At 51.9% G+C, this 22358-nt stretch overlaps 1 protein-coding gene across 1 annotated transcript; it reads left to right on the top strand.

Moving 5' to 3' along the window:
* The first annotated feature begins 3097 nt into the window (after positions 1-3097).
* On the top strand, positions 3098-22324 carry LOC140422558 (F-box only protein 5-like). The gene is made up of 5 exons (XM_072507599.1): positions 3098-3239; positions 14076-14850; positions 16668-16802; positions 20572-20745; positions 21599-22324. The coding sequence occupies exons 2-5, from the start codon at positions 14095-14097 to the stop codon at positions 21845-21847; spliced, it is 1314 nt and encodes a 437-aa protein (XP_072363700.1). The 5' UTR covers positions 3098-3239; positions 14076-14094; the 3' UTR covers positions 21848-22324.
* Positions 22325-22358: the final 34 nt, after the last annotated feature.

Here is a 22358-nt window from a genome sequence, read left to right as displayed (position 1 = left end):
TCAAGGAGCTGTGAACCTGTACCCCTAGATCTCTTTGTTCTGTAACTCTCCCCAACTCCCGACCATCAACTGAGTAGGTCCTGCCCTGACTTGATCTACCAAAATGCATCACCTTCACATTTATCCAAAGAGATCATATCGTATAAGGCACACATGGATGGAGAGGCCAGGAAGGAATGCCGGAAGTTAGTTGATGAGATCCTGGGAGTGGGCCGTGGCCAAATGACCCAATTCCCGGAACTCTTGGCATGCAGGAAAAAGCTGGGAATGCCATTTGACCTGCTGCCTACGGATACGGCGCTGCACCAGCTGGGATGTTTGAGGGGGTTGGTGCAAGGGTATGGGGAGAAGGCCAGTTGTTTTTTAGGCTCACCATGGAAGGAGGCAGGAGGCTGCCAGGAAGATCATTCAGGTTAGGGATTTGGAGGGTAGGCTGGTTTCCACCCCGGACAAGGTGAATGGGGCATTTCGAGCTATCCATGAGAGTCTTTATAGGTCGGAGCTGCCAGAGGACAAGTCGGGGTTCGCAGAGTTTTCAGAGGGCCTGGAGTTTCCCACGGTGGGGGAGGAATTGCGGGAAGGACTGGAAGCACTGCTGGGTTTCGATGAGGAATTCTACCACAAGTTTGCGGATCAGCTGGTTCTGTTATTGATGGGAATGTTTACTGACTCCCTGGCATGGGGCTCCCTTCCTGAGTTGCTTGGGCAGGCATTTATCTCTCTTCTGAAAATCCTCACCAGTCAGCTCTCGCCCTCAAAGGCAAATGCCGGCCTAACCAGTGATGCCAACATCCTGTAAATTAATTTGAAAATAATGCACATGGTATACAGGGTGATTTGATAAGGTGGATTCATAATTGGCTTAGCGTTGGAGATAGAGGGTGACGATAGATGGCTGCTTTGGTGTCTTTGGAAGCCAGTGACTGGTGGTGTACCACAGGGATCTGTGCTGGACCCCCTATTGTTTGTCATTTATATAAATGACACAAATGACTATGTGGGGGGGGGGAGCAGGATCAGTAAGTTTGCGGATGACACAAAGATTGGCCGGATGGTTAACAGTGAGGTTGAGTGACTTGGGTTACAGGAAGATATAAATGGGATGGTACAATGGGCGGATAGTGGCAGATGGAATTTAACCCTGTAAAGTGTGAGGTGTTACACTTTGGAAGGAGTAATTTAACAAGGAAGTATACTATGAAAGGTCTGACACTAGGACGTTCCAAAGAACAAAAGGACCTTGGCGTGTTTGTCCATTGATCTCTGAAGGCAGAAAGGCAGGTTAATAAGGTGGTGAAAAAGGCAGATGGGACACTCACTTTTATCAATCGGAGCATAGATTACTGTGACCACCTAAAATGGTGTCCGGCAAAGGACGCTGGGAAAAGCGGCCAAGTTCAGGGAAAACAGGCTGTAGCTTGCAAATAAGTAAAAGCTGCCGCCCAGACTTTTGCAATTTGGACAGGAACAGGGCCATCAAGAAGCCATCCCGGGACAATGGGCTAAAATGCAAATCGATATTGTATAACAGACTTGGTTGCGTCTGTTTTTCTTATTTGGGAGGGCCTACATGCCTCGGACACCAACGGACATGGTCAATAGGGACGCGCCCCGCCATCAAGATGGCAGATCTTAATTGGACATAATCACTTGGGACAGCCCAGAAAGGTGCGAAAATCCCTGGGGATCAAAGGTGCTGTGCAGTCCACCACTCTCTCGACAGCAGCTCTTGACAGCCACCAACAACGGTGACCTTTCACTGGCAAAGAAAAGACCATCCACACCAGCAGAAGGAAGGACAGAGTCAAGGACAATGATGACCAGCGACAGACTTTAAACGGACTCCAGATAAAGGCCAAACCTGCCCGGTACTTGCCAGTCACTTGAAAGTTAAGTTAAGGTCCAGTGTGTACTAGCTTAGAATTCAACTTGCATGTGTGTATGATTGATCAACAATAACAATTGTGTGATGGTGAATAAATATTGATTTGTTACATGAAACAGACTTGTGGTCATTTGTCCATCATCTATGGGTTGAAGACACACTGTGGTTTAGGCACAGCATTACAAAAGCAGAGAGGTCATGATGGAGTTGTATAGAACTTTGATGAGGCCACAGCTGGAGTACGTGTGCAATTCTGGTCACCACATTATAGGAAGGATGTGATTGCATTGGAGGGGGTGCAGAGGAGATTCACCAGGATGTTGCCTAGGATGGAACATTTTAGTTAAGATGAGAGGTTGGATAGGATTGTTTTCTCTGGAGCAGAGAAGACTGAGGGGTGACCTGATTGAGGCAACTGTTTATATTGTATTTCAAGTAATTGTTAGCTGTTAGAGGGGAGTGGAGCAGGGGGGGGGGGAGTTGTTTCATAGAATTTACAGTGCAAAAGGAGGCCATTCGGCCCATCAAGTCCGGCTCTCGGAAAGAGCACCCTACCGAAGTCCACACCTCCACCCTATCCCAGTAACCCCACCCAACACTAAAGACAATTTTGGACACTAAAGACAATTTATCATGGCCAATCCACCTAACCTGCACATCTTTGGACTGCGGGAGGAAACCGGAGCACCCGGAGGAAACCCACGCAGACACGGGGAGGACGTGCAGACTCCACACAGACAGTGACCCAAGCCGGAATCGAACCTGGGACCCTGGAGCTGTGAAGCAATTGTGCTAACCACTATGCTACCGTGCTATGCTGCCCAGAGATGGGATTGTGTAGATTAGATTATTGTTTTTTTTAGTTTACTGTTGTTTGTATTTTTGTAGAAAATGAGAAAAGCTTGATAAAAATATTTTAAAAATAAAGATTGGGGAGAGACTGGTTAAATGTCAGAGGGAAATACTAAGCTGAGAATGCTGCCAGCCGAACTCTCATTTCTGAAAGTTTCTCCACCTTTGAAAACTTTTCCTGTCCCAGCACTGCTGCTTCCGGGTCCGCCTCTGATTGGTTGCTCTGCGGCCGTGTTGCCAATCACAAACTTGTAGCAAAATTCAAACATTCGCGACTCAAATTTACCGCCAATTCCGCCCGGATCAGTAAATCCCGGCAGCACCGGATCGACAATCCCAGCAGCACCGGATTGCCACAGATCCAGCCCGGACCGCCAGAGCTCCAGCCCGGGGAGGGCGATCCAACCCGGGGAGAGATCCAGCCCGGGAAGAGATATCCAGCCCGGGGAGAGATCCAGCCCGGGGAGAGAGGTCCCGACCGGGGAAATAGATCCACACCCAGGTGAGTGAGATCCAGCCCAAGGCGAGAGAGATCCAACTGGGAGAGAGATCCAGCACCGGGAGAGAGATCCAGCTGGGTGAGAGATCCGGCTGGGGAGAGAGATCCAGCTGGGGTGAGAGATCCAGCTGGGTGAGAGATCCAGCTGGGGAGAGAGATCCAGCTGGGTGAGAGATCCAGCTGAGTGAGAGATCCAGCTGGGGAGAGAGATCCAGCTGGGTGAGAGATCCAGCTGGGGAGAGAGATCCAGCTGGGGAGAGAGATCTAGCTGGGTGAGAGATCGGCTGGGGAGAGAGATCCAGCTGGATGAGAGATCCGGCTGGGGAGAGAGATCCAGCTGGGGTGAGAGATCCAGCTGGGTGAGAGATCGGCTGGGGAGAGAGATCCAGCTGGGTGAGAGATCCAGCTGGGTGAGAGATCCGGCTGGGGAGAGAGATCCAGCTGGGGAGAGAGATCCAGCTGGGGAGAGAGATCCAGCTGTGAGAGAGATCCAGCACCGGGAGAGAGATCCAGCTGGGGTGAGAGATCCAGCTGGGGAGAGAGATCCAGCTGGGGAGAGCGATCCAGCTGGGGTGAGAGATCCAGCTGGGGAGAGAGATCTAGCTGGGTGAAAGATCCGACTGGGGAGAGAGATCCAGCTGGGGTGAGAGATCCAGCTGGGGTGAGAGATCCAGCTGGGGTGAGAGATCCAGATGGGGTGAGAGATCCAGATGGGGTGAGAGATCCAGCTGGGGTGAGAGATCCAGCTGTGGAGAGAGATCCAGCTGGGGAGAGAGATCCAGCTGGGATGAGAGATCCAGCTGGGTGAGAGATCCAGCTGAGTGAGAGATCCAGCTGGGGAGAGAGATCCAGCTGGGTGAGAGATCCAGCTGGGGAGAGAGATCCAGCTGGGGAGAGAGATCCAGCTGGGTGAGAGATCCAGCTGGGGAGAGAGATCCGGCTGGGGAGAGAGATCCAGCTGGGTTAGAGATCCAGCTGGGGAGAGAGATCCGGCTGGGGAGAGAGATCCAGCTGGGCGAGAGATCCGGCTGGGGAGAGAGATCCAGCTGTGAGAGAGATCCAGCACCGGGAGAGAGATCCAGCTGGGGTGAGAGATCCGGCTGGGGAGAGAGATCCAGCTGGGGAGAGAGATCCAGCTGGGGTGAGAGATCCAGCTGGGGAGAGAGATCCAGCTGGGTGAAAGATCCGACTGGGGAGAGAGATCCAGCTGTGGAGAGAGATCCAGCTGGGGTGAGAGATCCAGCTGGGGTGAGTGATCCAGCTGGGGTGAGAGATCCAGATGGGGTGAGAGATCCAGATGGGGTGAGTGTTCCAGCTAGGGAGAGATATCCAGCTGGGGAGAGAGATCCAGCTGGGGTGAGAGATCCAGCTGTGAGAGAGAGATCCAGCTGGGTGAGAAGTTCAGCTGGGGAGAGAGAATCAGCTGGGAGCGAGATCCAGCTGTAAAGAGAGATCCAGCACTGGGAGAGAGATCCAGCTGGCGAGAGAGATCCAGCTGGGGAGAGATCCAGCTGGGGTGAGAGATCCAGCACAGGGAGAGAGATCCAGCACAGGGAGAGATCCAGCTGAGTGAGAGATCCAGCTGGGTGAGAGATCCAGCTGGGTGAGAGATCCAGCTGGGAGAGAGATCCAGCACAGGGAGAGATCCAGCTGAGTGAGAGATCCAGCTGGGTGAGAGATCCAGCTGGGTGAGAGATCCAGCTGGGAGAGAGATCCAGCTGGGATGAGAGAGAACCAGCCTGAGGAGTGATCCAGCTGGGTGAGTGATCCAGCTGGGAGAGAGATCCAGCACAGGGAGAGAGAATCAGCTGGGAGAGAGATCCAGCTGGGATGAGAGCGATCCAGCCCAAGGAGAGATCCAGCTGGGAGAGAGATCCAGCACAGGGAGAGAGATCCAGCCCGGGGAGAGATCCAGCTGGGTGAGAGAGATCTAGCTGGAGGAGAGATCCAGCCCGGGGAGAGAGATCCAGCTGTGGAGAGAGATCCAGCTGTGGAGAGAGATCCAGCCTGGGGAGAGAGATCCAGCTGGGGAGAGAGGCCCAGCCCAGGGAGAGACATCCAGCTAGGGAGAGAGAGATCCAGCATGGGGGGAGAGAGATCCAACTGGGGAGAGAGATCCAGCCCAGGGAGAGAGATCCAGCTGTGGAGAGAGATCCAGCCTGGGGGCAGGGGGGGAGGTCCAGCCTGGAGGAGGGGGAGGGTGATCCAGCTGGGGGTGGGGAGATCCATCCTGGGTGGGGTGAGATCCATCCCGGGGGTGGGGGGGGATCCAGACTGGGGGCGGGGAGAGATCCAGCCTGGGGGGGGGGGAGAGATGCAGCCTGGGGGGGGAATTCCATCCCGGGGGGGAATCTAGTGGAGGGTGGGAGATCCAGCCTGGGGGCGGGGGTGGGGGGAGATCCAGCCTGGGGGCGGGGGGGGGGGGAGAGATCAAGCCTGGGGGCGGGGATATCCAGCCTGGGGGCGGGAACGGGGAGAGATCCAGCCTGGGGGCGGGGGTGGGAGATCCAGCCTGGGGGCGGGGAGGGAGAGATCCAGCGCGGGGGCGGGGAGATCCAGCCTGGGGGCGGGGACGGGGAGAGATCCAGCCTGGGGGCGGGTGTGGGGAGATCCAGCCTGGGGGCGGGACAAACAAAGAACAAAGAAATGTACAGCACAGGAACAGGCCCTTCGGCCCTCCAAGCCCGTGCCGACCATGCTGCCCGACTAAACTACAATCTTCTACACTTCCTGGGTCCGTATCCCTCTATTCCCATCCTATTCATGTATTTGTCAAGATGTCCCTCCGGTAGCGAGTTCCAGGCACCCACTACCCTCTGCGTAAAAAACTTGCCTCGTACATCTACTCTAAACCTTGCCCCTCTCACCTTAAACCTATGCCCCCTAGTAATTGACCCCTCTACCCTGGGGAAAAGCCTCTGACTATCCACTCTGTCTATGCCCCTCATAATTTTGTAGACCTCTATCAGGTCGCCCCTCAACCTCCGTCGTTCCAGTGAGAACAAACCGAGTTTATTCAACCGCTCCTCGCGGGGACGGGGAGAGATCCAGCCTGGGGGCGGGGGGGGGGGGGGGGGTGGGGACGGGGAGATCCAGGCGGGGGGGGGGGGGGGGGGAGAGATCCAGCCTGGGGGCGGGGGGGGGGGATCCAGCCTGGGGGGGGGGTCCGTCCTGGGGGCGGGGGTGGAGAGATCCAGCCTGCGGGCGGGGGGGGGGGGGGGAGATCCAGCCTGGGGGCGGGGGGGGGGGAGATCCAGCCTGGGGGCGGGGACGGGGAGAGATACAGCCTGGGGGCGGGGGGGAGATCCAGCCTGGGGGCGGGGGGAGATCCAGCCTGAGGGCAGGGGTGGGGGAGATTCAGCCTGGGGGCGGGGGTGGGGAGATCCAGCCTGGGGCGGGGGGTGTCCAGCTGGGGGCGGGGGGGAGAGATCCAGCCTGGGGGCGGGGAGATCCGGCCTGGGGGTGGGGGAGGGGGGGGAAATCCAGCCTGGGGGCGGGGACGGGGAGAGATCCAGTCTGGGGGCGGGGGGGGGGGGATCCAGCCTGGGGGCGGGGAGCGATCCAGCCTGACGGGGGGGGAGATCCATCCCGGGGGGGAGAGAGATGCAGCCTGGGGGGGGGGGGGAATCCAGCCTGGGGGCGGGGACGGGGAGAGATCCTGCCTGGGGGCGGGGGGGGGGGGGAGAGATCCAGCCTGGGGGCGGGGGGGGGGGATCCAGCCTGGGGGCGGGGAGAGATCCAGCCTGGGGGGGGAGATCCATCCCGGGGGGGAGAGAGATGCAGCCTGGGGGGGGGGGAATCCAGCCTGGGGGCGGGGACGGGGAGAGATCCTGCCTGGGGGCGGGGGGGGGTAGAGATCCAGCCTGGGGGCGGGGTGGGGGATCCAGCCTGGGGGCGGGGAGAGATCCAGCCTGGGGGGGCGGGGGAGATCCATCCCGGGGGTGGGGAGAGATGCAGCCTGGGGGGGGGGAATTCCATCCCGGGGGGGGGGGGAATCCAGCCTGGGGACGGGGAGAGATCCTGCCTGGGGGCGGGGAGAGATCCTGCCTGGGGGGGGAGATCCAGCCTGGGGGGCGCCGCTGGCAGAGTATTCGTCACTGCCGTTTATTATTCACTTTCCCCCTTTGGGTGCTTGCCGGAGAGGAGGTTTGGGAGCTTCTGTAGTTTAACTCTGGCGGACGGAAGGTGTGGAATCGGATGGTGAATGGGGAGGAGGGGAGTGTGGATTGTGGGGGCTCGCTATGGGGGATGAGTGCGGTGGGGATCTGCCGGGGGGGGGGGGGGTTGTGGGGATTTAGAGTCAGAGTTTTACAGCACATTAAGAGCCCCATTGTGTCTGTGCCGACCATCCAGCACCTGTCTATTCTTATCCCATTTTCCAGCACTTGGCCCAAGCCTTGTACGCTATGATGTTTCAAGTGATCATCTAAATACTTCTTAACTACTATGACGGTTCCCGCCTCTTGTCATAATATCCACTCATGTATGTAATGAGATGCAGACAGGCAGTGATTGACACACAGGATAACCAATGAACACACACAACACATAACAACCAATCACCAGACAGGACACCACCACTATAAAGCACACAGGGCATTAAGACTCTCCCTCTCTCTCACAGGACACAGCTACTGAGATAGTTGGAGTGCACAAGCCAGTGAGCACCATCTCCATGAGGTAGGGAGCTAGTCTGGTCAAACCAGTAGGGAGGTTAGAAGTTAGATTGATAGAGTGTCAACTCACAGCAGACTATGTACAGCAATCAGGAAGTTCCATAAAACAGTGTTGGACCATCTCCTGTGTCAGAAGCCTGTTTCTAGTTTCACTGCATCCAGTTGCAGTCAACGTTGAAGCAACTTACTTAACACACCAGCCTCTACCCCCCTTTCAGGCAGTGAGTACCAGATTCCCACTACCCTCTGGGTAAAAACATTTTCCTTAAATCCCCTGTAAATCTGCTGTTGACCATAAACCCATGTCCCCTGGTTATTGACCCCTGTACTGGGGGGAAAAGTTCCTTCCTATTTATCCTATCAATGTCCCTCAATCTGGTCCTCCCTCAGCCTTCTCTGCCCCAAGGAAAACAACCCCAGTCTAACCAGCCTCTCTTCATAGCTGAAACACTCCAGCCCAGGCAATCTCCTGGTGACTCTCCTCTGCACCATTTCTAGTGCAATAATATCCTTTCAATAGTGTGGTGACCAGAACTCCAGCTGGGGCCCACCTAGCGTTTTCTACAGCTCCAGCATAACCTCCCTGCTCTTATATTCTATGCCACGGCTAATAAAGGCAAGTATCCCATATGCCTTCTTATCCAGCTTATATACCTATCCTGCTGCCTTCAGGGACCTATGGACATGCACACCTTCCTCTGGTCCTCTGTGCTTCCTCGCGTCCTGCTGTTTATTGTGCAGTCCCTTGCCTTGTTAGTCGTCCCAAAATGCAGCACCTCACAATTTGCAGGGTTAAATTCCATTTGCCGCCGTTCTGCCCGTCTGACCAGCCCGTCAAATGAATCCTGTAATTTAAGACTTTCCTCCTCACTGTTTACCACACCACCAAATTTTGTATCGTCTGCAAACTTACTGATCATACTGCCCACATTCCCAACCAGATCATTAATGTATACCACAAACAGCAAGAGACCCAGCACTAATCCCTGAGGTACACCACAAGCTTCCAGTCAGAAAAACAACCTTCAACCAACACCCTCCGCTTCCTGCCACAGCCAATTTTGGATCCAACTTGCCGAATTTCCCTGGATCCCTTGGGCTCTTACCTACTTGATCAGTTTCCCATGTGAGACCTTGTCAAAAGCCTTACTGAAGTCCATGTAGACTACTTCAACTGCACGGCCCTCAACTACACACCTAGTCACCTCAAAAACTTCAAACAGATTTGTTGGACATGATCTCCCTTTGACCAAATCTTTGATTAATCCTTGCCCCTCAGAATGTTTTCCAATGATTTCTCGACCACTGATGTGAGACTGACTGGCCTGTAATTGCCTCATTAGCTGTCCTCCAGTCCTCTGGCACCTCAGCTGTGGCCAGAGAGGATTTTAAAATTAATGTCCAAGCCCTTCTCTTTCTTCACACAGCAGCCTAGGCTATGGCTCACCTGGGCTTGGGGATTTATCCAATTTTAAGACTGCTAAAACCACTAACACCTCTCCCTCTCAATGTTAATCTGTTGAGTTATATCACGTTGATTTCTATACCTACACCGTTCTTCCCCATAGTAAACACAGATGCAAAATATTCATTTAATACCTCACCGATATCATTCGCCTCCACACACAGGTTCCTAATAGGCCTAACTCTTTCCCTGGTTACACCCTTGCCCTGAATGTAATTATAAACATCTTGGGTATCTCCTTTATTTCCCCTCCAAGTGTTTTATCATACCCTCTCTTCGCTCCCCTGATTTATTTTTTAAGTACCCCCTACACTTTTGATTTGATTTATTATTGTCACATGTATCAGTATTCAGTGAAAAGTATTGTTTCTTGAATGCTGTACAAACAATGCATACCGTACATAGGGAAGGAAGAAGAGACTGCAGAATATAATGTCACAGTTATAGCAAGGTGTAGAGAAAAGATCAACTTAATACGAGGTAGGTCCATTCAAAAGTCTGATGGCAGTAGGGAAGAAGCTGTTTTTGAGTCGGTTGGTACGTGACCTCAGACTTTGGTATCTTTTTCCTGACGGAAGAAGGTGGAAGAGAGTATGTCCGGGGTATGTGGGGTCCTTAATTATGCTGGCTGCCTTTCTGAGGCAGCGGGGATTATAGATAGAGTCAATGGATGGGAGGCTGGTTTGCGTGATGGACTGGGCTACATTCACGACCTTTTGTAGTTTCCTGCGGCCTTGGGCAGAGCAGGCTCCATACCAAGCTGTGATACAACCAGAAAGAATGGTTTCCATGGTGCATCTGTAGAAGTTGGTGAGAGTCGTAGGTGGCATGCCAAATTTCCTTACCCTTCTGAGAAAGTAGAGTCGTTGGTGGGCTACAGTGTTGGCATGGGGGGATCAGGACAGGTTGTTGGTGATCTGGACACCTAAAAACCTGAAGCTCTCGACCTTTTCTACTTCGTTCCCATTGATGTAGACAGCAGCATGTTCTCCACTACGCTTCCTGAAATCGATGACAATCTCCTTCGCTTTGTTGACATTCTATACTCCTAAGGCATTCACTGTTTTTAACCCTCTTATCTGCCATAAACTTCCCATTTTTTCTCCTTATCCAATCCTGTATGACCCTTGACACCCCGGATTCTCTGGACTTGTTGATCCCACCCTTTACCCTTACAGGAAAATGTTGGCCCCGTGCTTCCTCTATTTCCTTTTTGAATGACTCCCACTACTCTGATGCGGATTTTCATTTTTGTTTAAATTTAGAGTCCCCAATTCTTTTTTTCAATTAAGGTGCAATTTAGCGTGGCCAATCCACCTACCCTGCACATCTTTTTAGGTTGTAGGGGTGAGGCCCATGCAGACACGGGGAGAATGTGCAAACTCCACCCGGACAGTGACCCGGAGCCAGGATCGAACCTGGATCCGTGAGGCAGCAGTGCTAAACACTGCCCATTTGATGTGGATTTTCCTACAAGTAGCTACTCCCAGTCCACTTTGGCCAGATCCTGTCTTATCGTATTAAAATCTTTCTCCGCCCAATTCAGAACCTTTATTTCCAGTCCACCACTGTCCTTTTCCATAACTACCTTAAATCTAACCGAGTTATGGTGACAATCGCCAAAATGCTCCTCCCCTGACACCTCTACCACCTGCCCAGCTTCATTCCCCAAAATTAGGCCATGTAACACCCCCTCTCTTGTAGGATTTTCTACCTGTCGGCTCATAAAGCTCCCCTGGATGCACTTTAAAAATTCCGGCCGCTCTAAATCGTTCACACTCTGACCGGCCAATTAATATTGGGGAAGTTGAAATCACCTGCTATCACCTTATACATTTTTGCACTTCTCTGAGATTTAATAATAATAATCTTTACTATTGTCACAAGTAGTCTTACATTAACACCAATGAAGTTATTGTGAAAATCCCCGAGTCGCCACACTCCTACACCTGGGGTGGGATTTTCCGCAATCGGCGCGATGTCCGCTGACTGGCGCCAAAAACGGCGCGAGTCAGTCCGGCATTGCGCCGCCCCAAAAGTGCGGAATTCTCCGCATCTTGAGGGGCCGAGCCCTCACCTTGAGGGGCTAGGCCCGGGCCGGAATGATTTCCGACCCGCCAGCTGGCGGGAAAGGCCTTTGGTGCCCCGCCAGCTGGCGCGGAAATGACTTTGCCGTGCGGCGCATGCGCGGGAACGTCAGCGGCCGCTCACGGCATGCGCGCGCATGCGCAGTGGAGGGGGTCTCTTCCGCCTCCTCCATAGTGGAGACCATGGCGAAGGCGGAAGGAATAGAGTGCCCTCAAGGCACAGGCCCGCCCGCGGATCGGTGGGCCCCGATTGCGGGCCAGGCCACCGTGGGGGCACCCCCCGGGGCCAGATCACCCCGCGCCCCCCCAGGACCCCGGAGCCCGCCCGCACCGCCTTGTCCCGCCGGTAAGAGAGGTGGTTTGATTCTCGCCGGCGGGACAGGCATTCCAGCAGCGGGACTTCGGCCCATCGCGGGCCGGAGAATCGCCGGGGCGGGGGGGGGGGGGGGGCGCCAACCGGCGCGGTGCGATTCCCACCCCCGCCGAATATCCGGTGCCGGAGAATTCGGCAACCGGCAGGGGCGGGATTCACGCCAGCCCCCGGCGATTCTCCGATCCGGCGGGGGGTCGGAGAATCCAGCCCCTGTTCAGGTACACAGAGGGAGAATTCAGAATGTCCTATTCACCGAACAGCAGGTCTTTCAGGGCTTGTGGGAGGAAACCGGAACACCCGGAGGAAACCCACGCAGACATGGGGAGAACGTGCAAACAGTGACCCAGGCCGGGAATCGAACCTGGTACCCTGGCGCCATGAAGCAACAGTGCTAACCACTGTGCTACCTTGCCGGCCCAACCCCCTACATTTGCCTACAGATCTGCTCTTCTATCTCTCCCTGTATGTTTGGGGGCCTGTAGCACACTCCCAGCAATGTAATTGCCCCCTTTTTGTTTTCAAGTTCCACCCATATAGCCTCAATTGAGGAGCCTGCAAAGATATCATCCCTTCTCACTGCAGCAATTGACTCCTTGATCAATATTGCGACACCATCTCCTCTTTTACACCAGCCCCCCATCTTGCCTGAAGATTCTATATCCCAGAATATTGAGCTGTCAGTCCTGCCCCTCCCTCATCTATGTCTCTTTGATAGCAGTAATATCATTGTCCCATGTGTTAATCAACACCCTCAGTTCATCGGACTTACCCGTAAGATTCTTGCATTAAAATAAATGGAATCTAGCTTCCATATTCCCTTGTGCCTGAACAGGTCTATCTTTGTTCTGTCTTCCTGGTTTATCTTCTATAGTCAGCTGTGTATGACCCCCTATTGTACCTCCACACTGTAACCCATCCCCCTGCCAAATTAGTTTAACCGCTCCCCCCCCCCCCAATAACAGTAGTAAACCTCCCCACAAGGATGTTGATTGTATTCCGATTCGGGTGTAACCCGTCCGACTTATACAGGTCCCCCCAGAAACAGACCCAGTGACCCAGGAAACTAAAGCCCTCCCTCCTACACCATCTCTTCAGCCAGGCATTCATCTTCTCTATCCTCCTATTCCTATGCTTCCTGCCATGATGCACCAGGAGTAATCCAGAGATTACAGACCTTGAGGTCCTACTTTTCAATCTGCGAATGAGCTCCCTAAATTCTTGCTGCTGGATTCCATCCCCCCTTCTACCTTTGTCATTGTAACCAATGTGAATCACAACCTCTGACAGTTCACTCTTCCCCTGCAGAATGCCCTGCAGCAGTTCAGTGACATCTTGACCCTGGCACCAGGGAGGCAACACACCATCCTGGAGTCACGTCTGTGGCCGCAGAAACGCCTGTCCGCACCCCCTAATGTCGAGTCTCCTAACACTATTGCTCTTCCACCCTTACTCCTCCCCCCTTGAGCAGCTGCGCCACCCACAGTGCCGCGAACTTGGTTCTGGCTGCGCTCTCCAGAGGAACCGTCACTCTCACCGCTTTCCAACACAGAAAAACAATTCCCGAGTGAGATGAACTCTGGTGCCTGCCCCCCTTCTTCTGACTGCTGCTCACCCATTCCCTCTCTGACTTATTCAGTGGGGTGACCACGTCCAAAAACGTGCTGTCCACGGACCTATCAGCACCTCTAACCCACGCTCAAGCTCTGAAACCCAGAGCTCAAGCTGGTCAAACGGGTGGCACTCCCTGAAAATGTGGTCATCCAGCATGCATGGAGCGTCTCGGAATTCCCACATACAGCAGGCTGTACAAAACACGGGACTGAGATCCCCAGTCACAGCCCCAGAGAGAGAGTGTTTATTGAGGGATAAATACTGGCCTGGTCACCAGGGATAACTCCTGTTCTTTGAAAGCTGTGCCATCTTTTACATCCAGTGGGAAGGCGAGGCTATGGTCTAACATCTCGTGCAGAAGATGGTACTCCCAACAGTGCAGCATTCCTTCAGTACTGCAGTGGAATGTTCAGTCTTTATTATGTGTTTGTGTGTCTGGCTCAGGCGCAAGCACTGCTCCCTCAGCCACTCCTCCCCACGTGAGTTATCTCAAACTTTCATCTATGATTGGTCATCTCAATGCCTTCTTCTAATTAACTACCCATTGGAAAAACATTGAGTTGATTTTCTGTCAATCAGATTTTAAATGACGTATTTATTTAAAATAGAATTTCTTTTCGGTTTCAGTGCTGCCAAGAAGACTGCGATGGCCACATCGCTTGGTTCCTTCGACATGAGGGGCAGAAGTTGTGGCAGCTACTTGACCATCTCTCGGAATTGTACGGTGCGTGGCGCTGGTGACAGTGAGAGGCTGGACACATGTCCCAGGAAGATGGGCAGCCTTCTGGGTGACCTAGATAGTCCGCACCGCCACCACCAGTCAGAATCTGCGGACTGCAGAATCACGTCCTCTGCTGTGGGTGAGCTGGTTGGCACTGTGCCAGCCAAAGAAAACCCTGATCGCAAACCCCCAGGGTGCTCTTGTGCCTGTCCTGATTGTAACCCCGCCTTGTGCCAGGACAGTGGTTACCTATCTCTGCTGAGTCAGCCCTCGCTCTTGATTGATGAGGAAGGGCACCTTGATCCAGACAGCGATCGCCAAGCTCGGAGCTCAGCTGAAGGCCGAGGATGCACTGGAGGGCAGCCTTGCAAATGTACTTTGGGGAAGGGGATGGAGGATCCCACAAGCATTGCCCGTGTACACTGCGTGACGGCGAACCCCAGACTCGAGAACAAACCTGTAAACCCACCTGCCGGGCTGAAAGGACTGCCAGCGTTGCAGGCGGGGTGGACAGCGTGTCAGGTTGTGGATCATGAGAAAGACCAGCTGAAGGAAACACTTCAGGAGCAGGACTGTAACGTCAAGAACCTCATCGGCAGGAAGATGGGGCTAGAACATGTGAACATCTGTAAAGAGCTTTTGGACAGAGGAGTCCTTGAACCTCTGAAAAGACCTCCTGATGTAAGTTCTATGTCCTGGTTTACTCCGACCTAACCCCCTGTGTAAAATGCTGCATCGAACCTCGCTAAGGTCCCACATGAAGCACTCTGAGTATTTTTGGTCTCTATATTACAGAAGGGAGATGGAGGTATTGGTGAAGTTACAAATAACGATTGAAAGGATGCTAGATCTGAGAAATTAGACCCATTTGCAAAGCCTGAACTGGTGGGGAAACTTATAGGTAATAAAGGGAACGTTGCGTGTTTTCTGTATCAGGAGAGTTGTCTTTCATCTGTCTATGTCTCTGTAAGAGGCTTTATTCAACTGCCTAAGAAGTCGGCCCCCAGAGGCATCCTCACAGTGTAGTCACATGACCACAGAAAGCCAGATGTGTTAATCAGACAGAGTACGCTTCAAAACCCACACAATGAGGAGTAACATGATGGAGGCTTTTAAGATTGTGAAAGGGTTTGATCAAGTAGACGTAGGGGCGATGTATCCACTTGCAGGCAAGACCCGGACCAAGAGCCATAAATGTAAGATGGTCAGTGATAAATCCGACGGGAATTCGGGACAAACCTCTGGACGCGGAGAGCATTTGCACTATGTTGGACTGAGGCAATGGGCACAGGATTGTGGAGAATAGGAACTAAACTCTGTGAAACTATGCAGATGTATTTTGTGTTGTCACCAATATGATGATGATGTCATGGTAGGGAGATTATGGGCGCGATTTAACTGGAAAAACCTATGTCCACATGAGGGCACGTCTAGCGGGATATTACCCGGTGGCTGCAGCGCGTAGAAACACCCCGCTATTCAACAACACTGCCATTTATTTTGGCCTCTGAGAGTTTCCCCCGCCGAGGCCGTGCTTGAGTCATTTCCTGCTGGCAAGCCCAGCAGGAAGGGTTCCTCGCAGATTGGGACGCCATTTTGTCTGGCTGCCCCATTTCCCCCTCCCCCCTCAATTTTGACCCCACCCCCATTTCCCCCGAACCTTGGGGAGGCTCCCAGGAACATCCCCCCTCCACGTTGGTAAGGTACACAGGAACACCCCGCACGCCTCCTCCACCTGGTAAGCCCCCCCCCCCCAGCCCAATTCCTAGCATTGACAACCTGGGCACGCGGGCTCTGGCACTCTGGTAGTGCCCCTACCAGCCTGGCAGTGCCGATGTGCCTGGACGTTTATATATGCTGATCTGCGTCACGCCAATGAGGACAAGATCCCGATCGCGACGTCTCGCGAGACTCCATTAAATCTCGCAAAACGTTTCTCGTGCGATTCAACGGCCTCATCCGAACACCAGATCAGGCGTTGCAAGACCGTTAAATGGCGTCCATCGCCTGAGGTTAGACAACGGATGATGGGCTAGTACAGAGAGAGCTCCAAACCTGTGCTATGCTCAAGAAACGTAAAGCATATGACCATGTTGACATTCCATTGCAGTGCTGGGGGAGGACACCCTAATGTGGGAAGGGGGGGAGCACTGCTCTCTCTCATCGCAGGAGACGGCGCCCTTTTCTCCGCTGCAGTCTCTGCGGACAAATTACTGATATTCTCCTTGCGCCCATTTGCTGGAGTACAGTCAGCCATTTTGGAACAGTGTGGGTTTTCGTCTGGCCTGCTCAACCCAGGGCTGCCCTCTGGTGACCACTTCAGCAGCAGCTTGTCTCCCGGATAGTTTCTGCTTCCCGACACTTCGCAGTAACTGGGACCAAGATTTTCAGTTGGGCCTCTCCTGTACCCTTCATTGTGGAGAAGCTGAGCGGGAACAGCCCCGTCTCCTCGAAGCTGCTGTCGTGATTCACTTGAAGCCAAAATGCTACTTGTACAGCTGCAGCAACTGAAAGCACGACTTACATTGTTCTTCCTCAACAGATGTGCCAAGGTGAGCAAGACTTGGAGGAGGATTATTTTTGACAATAAAACACGACGCCAGCTCTTGAAGGAGGCTTCTCACTTACAGAAAGTAGGTCATTTTCCTTCACTCCCTTTTAAAACTGAGTTTTGGTAAACACTGGTGTAGCCGGCAGGGCAGGCTTTGGATGGCGGCCCACAAGCGGTGGCGAGTGCTAATACAGAAGAAACGGGAACCGGGGTACAGCACACAGTCCCTCAAACACCCTCGACTATCCAACAAAGGTCATGACTGAACACCGACTCATCCCCTATTTTCCGTTCAATCTCTCAGATGCCTTAATTCCCACAGTGTCCAAAAATCTATCAACCTCTGGCTTGAATAAACTCAACGACGGAGCAAACACAGCTCTCTGGGGTGGAGGGTTCCAAAGATTCACAATCTGCTGAGCAAAGACATTTCTCCTCATCTCAGTCCTAAAGCGTTGACCCCTCATCCTGAGGCTGTGACCTTGTGTTGTAGACTATTCAGCCAGGGGAAGCAGCCTCTCGGTGTGTATTATCTCAATCCCTTAGAGTAGTTCAGATGTAACATTCAGCAAAGTCTTTTCTCATTGGATGACTTGGGCATGTGGCTGATTTTTGCACTCCCCCCTCATGCCAGTGTTTGGGATCATGGGCAGGACTCTCCGCCCGCTCTCCTCCAGCCGCGCGTTTTTCAGCAGTGGGAGGCGGCGCTCCGTTCGCTGCCGGCGGGATTCTGTGCCGCTGCTGTCAATGGGATTTCCCATTGAAGCGGGAAAACCGTGGCCGGGGCTGCGATGCTGTCAGGGACCAGAGTATCCCGCCGGAGAATCCCGGCCCATCTTCAACCTTTCAGGACACTATCCGGTGGGGAATCGCTTGAAACTGCTTCATGATGTAGTTTAAGAACTCGGGGCGGGGGGGGGGAGAATTTAGGATTTTTTTCATCCAACCATCGTCTCTCCCTTTCTGACTTGAGGGGATGGCTCGCTCAGGCACCGTCTCTGAGATGACACCAAGTGTTATGTTACCTGGTTTTCAGGAGGTTTTAAGGGATAATTTGATTGTAATCTTCAAAAAATTACAGGGAACGGAGAGGTTAGAAAGAGAGGGACTGCTTCCCCTGGTTGCTCAGTCCAGGGGTAGTTTAAACTACAAATGAGTCAGACCTTTCAGGAAACACTTCTCCACACATAGGGTGGTCGAAGTTTGGAACTCTCTTCCACAAACAATCATTGATGTTTGGTCAAATGTTAATTTTGACGGAACGTATTTGTACGTCTGTCTACTGTAATTCCGAGTAAAATACTGAGAAATAAAGGCCTTTCCACATAAAAAAAGAAACAGTTAGTGGGCGGGAATCTCGCTGATTTTATAATCGGCCATCGGGCGGAGAATCCCTTTTTCCGGCGGAGTCGGGAGTGGCGCCTGCTTTACGCAGGTTTCGCCAGCCCCGCCCCTGCAAAACGGCATCATCGCCGCGCACGCCGTTAGGACGGCCTCAGGACGTCACCTGAAGGCCCTCCCCCAATGCTCCGCCCCCAATAGGCCGTGTTCCCGACCGCGCGGTTCATTTCTGGTCTTAGCCGTGCAGGAGCCCGGCGTGGCCGCTGCGGACTGTGACCAGCACCGGCACAGTCGGGCGGGAGTCGTGCTGCTGGCCGGGGCTGGGGACTTCCGCGAGGGCTGCGGGGGGGGTGGCCAGGGGGGCACTATCCGGCACGTCGCCATGTTTTACGGCGTGACCGCTGCAAGTCGACGCCGTGCGCATCAGCGGCCACGGGCCCGGCCATTCTCCGGCCCCTTATTTTGTGGAGGCCGGAAGCTTTACGTGTCGCAGCTGCTAGCCCCTCACCGGTCCCAGCTGATGTTTCCACGTAAAACGCCACAGATCTTCCACACTTAGCCTCAGAATCAGAGAATCCGCCCCAGTATATTTCACCCTATTGCACTGGAAGTTACCTAAGAAAAGGTACTAACACATAGATACTAACACAAAGATTAGTTACAGATGACAATAAAAGGATAGTTATAAACATGAATTTTGGTCCGTGTTGTTCGATGCAAGCCTGGCGGTTTTTGAAGTTGAAATGTTGTGTCATAGAGTCATAGATTTTTACAGCTTGGAAACAGGCCCTTCGGCCCAGCTTGTCCATGCTGTCCAGTTTCCATCACTAAGCTAGTCCCACTTGTCCGCATTTGGTCCATATCCCTCTATAGAGTCGTAGATGTTTTCTGTGCTTTCTGCAGTGAAAGTTCTGAGATTGTAGAGTCATTTCTGCTGCCAATGGCTACTGTCGAATTGCTGGCAGCTGCTTTCATGGTAAGCTTGGTTGTGAGAATCTAGTTAACGGGGTTGCTGACAGCAGACTATGAGCTGTTTCGAGATGGCTCTCCCTGGGTTATAGTTCTTGTCTGCTTCCATGAGGATGCTTCTCAAGATGGATCCCTGCGTTGCAGGCCGCTTACCCTGCCTTTTCTAACTTATTTGCAAGCAAGTCACAAAGACCACTGTCTCAACAATGCTGAACCATGTCCCAAACAAGGAGACTGCTTGTCCCATCATGCGGTCTATCGTATCCATTGTCTGCTTGAGGAACCATTGAGTCCCAAATGTCTTTCTTGAGGTAAACGTAGTCCGCTCCACGTCTCTTTGGTAAGAGTGAATCCACGAGAAGTCTGCGACCTTCATAATCCATTGTGTTTCAGTTTGTAAAAAAAACAAGTTTGAGGTTTTGAAAAGGTAAACGCAAATTAAAGTTTCTTACAAAAATCCTACCAGTCATGAAAACTGGAGTGACAATTTTAAATCGGAGATGAATAGAGCTTTGTCAACCACAGGTATTAAGAGATATAGAGTAAAGGTGGGTAATTGGAGTTATATTGCAGATCAGACAAGGTTTCATTGAATGGTAGTAGAAGCTGGAGGGGCCTCCCCTCTGTTCCTATTTTGAAGGATTTGATTCCTGGTGGGTGTAATTGGATGGGTGAGAGGATACTATTGCTGGGGTTGGATGTCAGGCATGTGGTGCTGTCCCCAATAAGGGGAGGGGGGGAGGGTTTCCTGGGGTACAGCTGAAAGGGGTTTGGGGCAGAATCCTGGGGCTGCAGTCCTGTTTCCAGGTGCTTGCATTGGGATTATTTCAAGCGCTGGTCGGACTTTCAAAGGGAGCCAAATTTGAGCAATGGAATTAATCAGTGGGACGGAGTGAAGCAGGGGTTTGACGGTCGCTGTGGAGTTTTGAGCATTTGCTCAAATGTCCAGTCTTAGTTTTGACAAGTTCTTTAACCATGAACAAAGAGTGACTGGGGAGGCAACAGAATCTCTGCTTATAGGGACATGAGATTGCAATGCTCATCTCATTCATAGCCTACCCCCACTCCAACACAATGATTGTCTCATATTTGCTTGTTTAGAAGATCGAGGAATAATCTGATCGGGGTGTTCAAAATATTAATGGGATTGAATAGGAACTATTTCCCCTGGTGGAGGAGGCCAGGCCAAGCGTCAGATCCAGGTTATCCAGGGCTGTCGCCAGGAAGCACTTCTAATCGCAAAGCGTTGTGAAAATCTACAACTCTCTACTCAAAAAAGTTAGGGATTCTGGGGAGTTAATCGGCGTGTTCTAGACTGAGGTTGATAAATTCTTGTTCAGCAAAACCAAATGGAATAGAGGCAAAAGATTATTCTAATTGAATGGCAAAACAATTTGGAAGGGCTGAATGACCTCTTGTTTCTAATGCTCTCCCATGTAGTTGTATTTAATTGTTCGGATGCTCTCCATCCTTTTGTTGCCTTTTGTTAAGTTGCTCCATTTCTTTTTAACCCAGTGTTTTCCTTTTCCACACATTTTCAGTGGTCTGCTGACAACGTTGCAGGGGACAGAACCATTCGCAGGTACACAGTTTCCCGAGGAGCACTGTCTTCCGTGCAACGCGTGGGTGTGAATTCCCCTCAGAAAAGCTCGCTTCAGACCTTCAGCCCTGTCAAGCTGAACCCCAATTCCCGAAATTGGATACGGAACCAACGGGTAACTTAATTTTCCGCTACCGTTTGCCAGACCAAGTTCTTCCTGATTCCACTCCCCACTCTGCTCGCCTCCAATTTTCAAGTTTGTTCCCTTGTTCTGATCTTTCTCACCAGATGAACATCTCTCTCTCTCTAACTCGCCCAGTCACCTTGGTTATTTTTAAAGACTTCAATCAGATAACTTCTGTTGTCTAAACTCGAGGGAATGCAAGCCCCGGTGCATGTAATCTGTCGTAATTAACCCTTTGAGCCCCAGTATCACACTGGTGAATCTACCTTGTGTTATATTCTGTGTTGTGGCCGTAGTATAGATGTAAACAGAACATCTAGTTCTTTGACTGGTAAGATAGTTTATTAACAAAATGAACACGTGGAAAGATGACTCACAAACTATTACACAAATGGTAACGAATAAGTGAATTCAGTGAATTCTCCTGGAGCTACTTCCAGTGCGACTGTCCTCCAGTACGACTTACCACCAACTGCTGGATCTCTGGAGTCACATGGTGGATCTCTATCGCCACCTGCTGGTTGGAGGCTGTATCGATAATTATATACATTAATATATAACTATACATTACTCTGCACATGCAAATCACCACACCTTGTACCCTCCTCCAACTCCTGTGGGAGTCTGATCTGGCCTCTGTACAAATTAAGAATTGGTTCCCTCATATTTACAGATGGAGCCACTTCATTTTACAGATGAACATATTTTTATTTTCAGTACGAAGAGGCAGGATGGCCCTATCCATGGGGGTCCAGTCCTGGTCGAGCAAATTGAATGTTTTCCATGAGTGTGTGCACCCACAATTGGAACTACGCTGTGATTTATCTATCTCTCTCTCTCTCAGATCGTGAAGACACTCAAGTGGGATGAGACCCTCAAGACCTGCCCCCAGTGTAACTCAGCGGCCAGGTTTATGCCTCACGAGCAAAGGGCAGTCTGCAGCAACTGGAGCTGCTCCTACGATTACTGCTCACTGTGCTTCCATACCTTTCACGGCTCAAAGGACTGTGCTTGCCGCCATTTCAGGAAAAGGTCCCAGCTACAGCCGCAAGCAGGCAGCAAAAAGAGCAAGCGGAACTTAAAACGTCTTTGACAGAGACGAGCAAGAGAATGCATGTGTGTAAGTATCAATATGTTGGGCCTTTTGTCCATCGGAAGAGGAGGGATTTCAGAAAAAAATGAATTGTGTTTTAAGACGATATGGGAAATGTAGAGTAGCTTTATTTTAAAGTCTGGAGAGTTTGGTATTAAAACTTTCAAAAATATAATATATATACCTGCCAAGGGTTGTTGTAACTGTAGAACGAACATGCCACACAGAGATTTTAATTGTGTAAAGTTTCCTGGTAAATTGAAGCTTCCAGCCATCAATAATAAACTCGGCATTTATTTTTATAATTGACTCAGGCCATTGAAAATTCTGTCTGACTTATGCTCAGTGTGTCGTTCCTCTTGTCCGTTTGCTGTCCTCCTACAGTTTTTATACTGTTGTAAATTATTTTCTGAAATATATATCACTTTTTTTTGTCCATGTTAAGTATTCACTGTTCAATAAATGCACAAGAATTTGGCTACTTTGGAATTTATTTATGCCGAAGAAGGTG

This window comes from Scyliorhinus torazame, chromosome 1 (assembly GCF_047496885.1).
Source record: "Scyliorhinus torazame isolate Kashiwa2021f chromosome 1, sScyTor2.1, whole genome shotgun sequence".
NCBI classification, from domain to species: Eukaryota; Metazoa; Chordata; class Chondrichthyes; order Carcharhiniformes; family Scyliorhinidae; genus Scyliorhinus; species Scyliorhinus torazame.
This window is presented reverse-complemented; position numbering and strand designations above follow the sequence as displayed.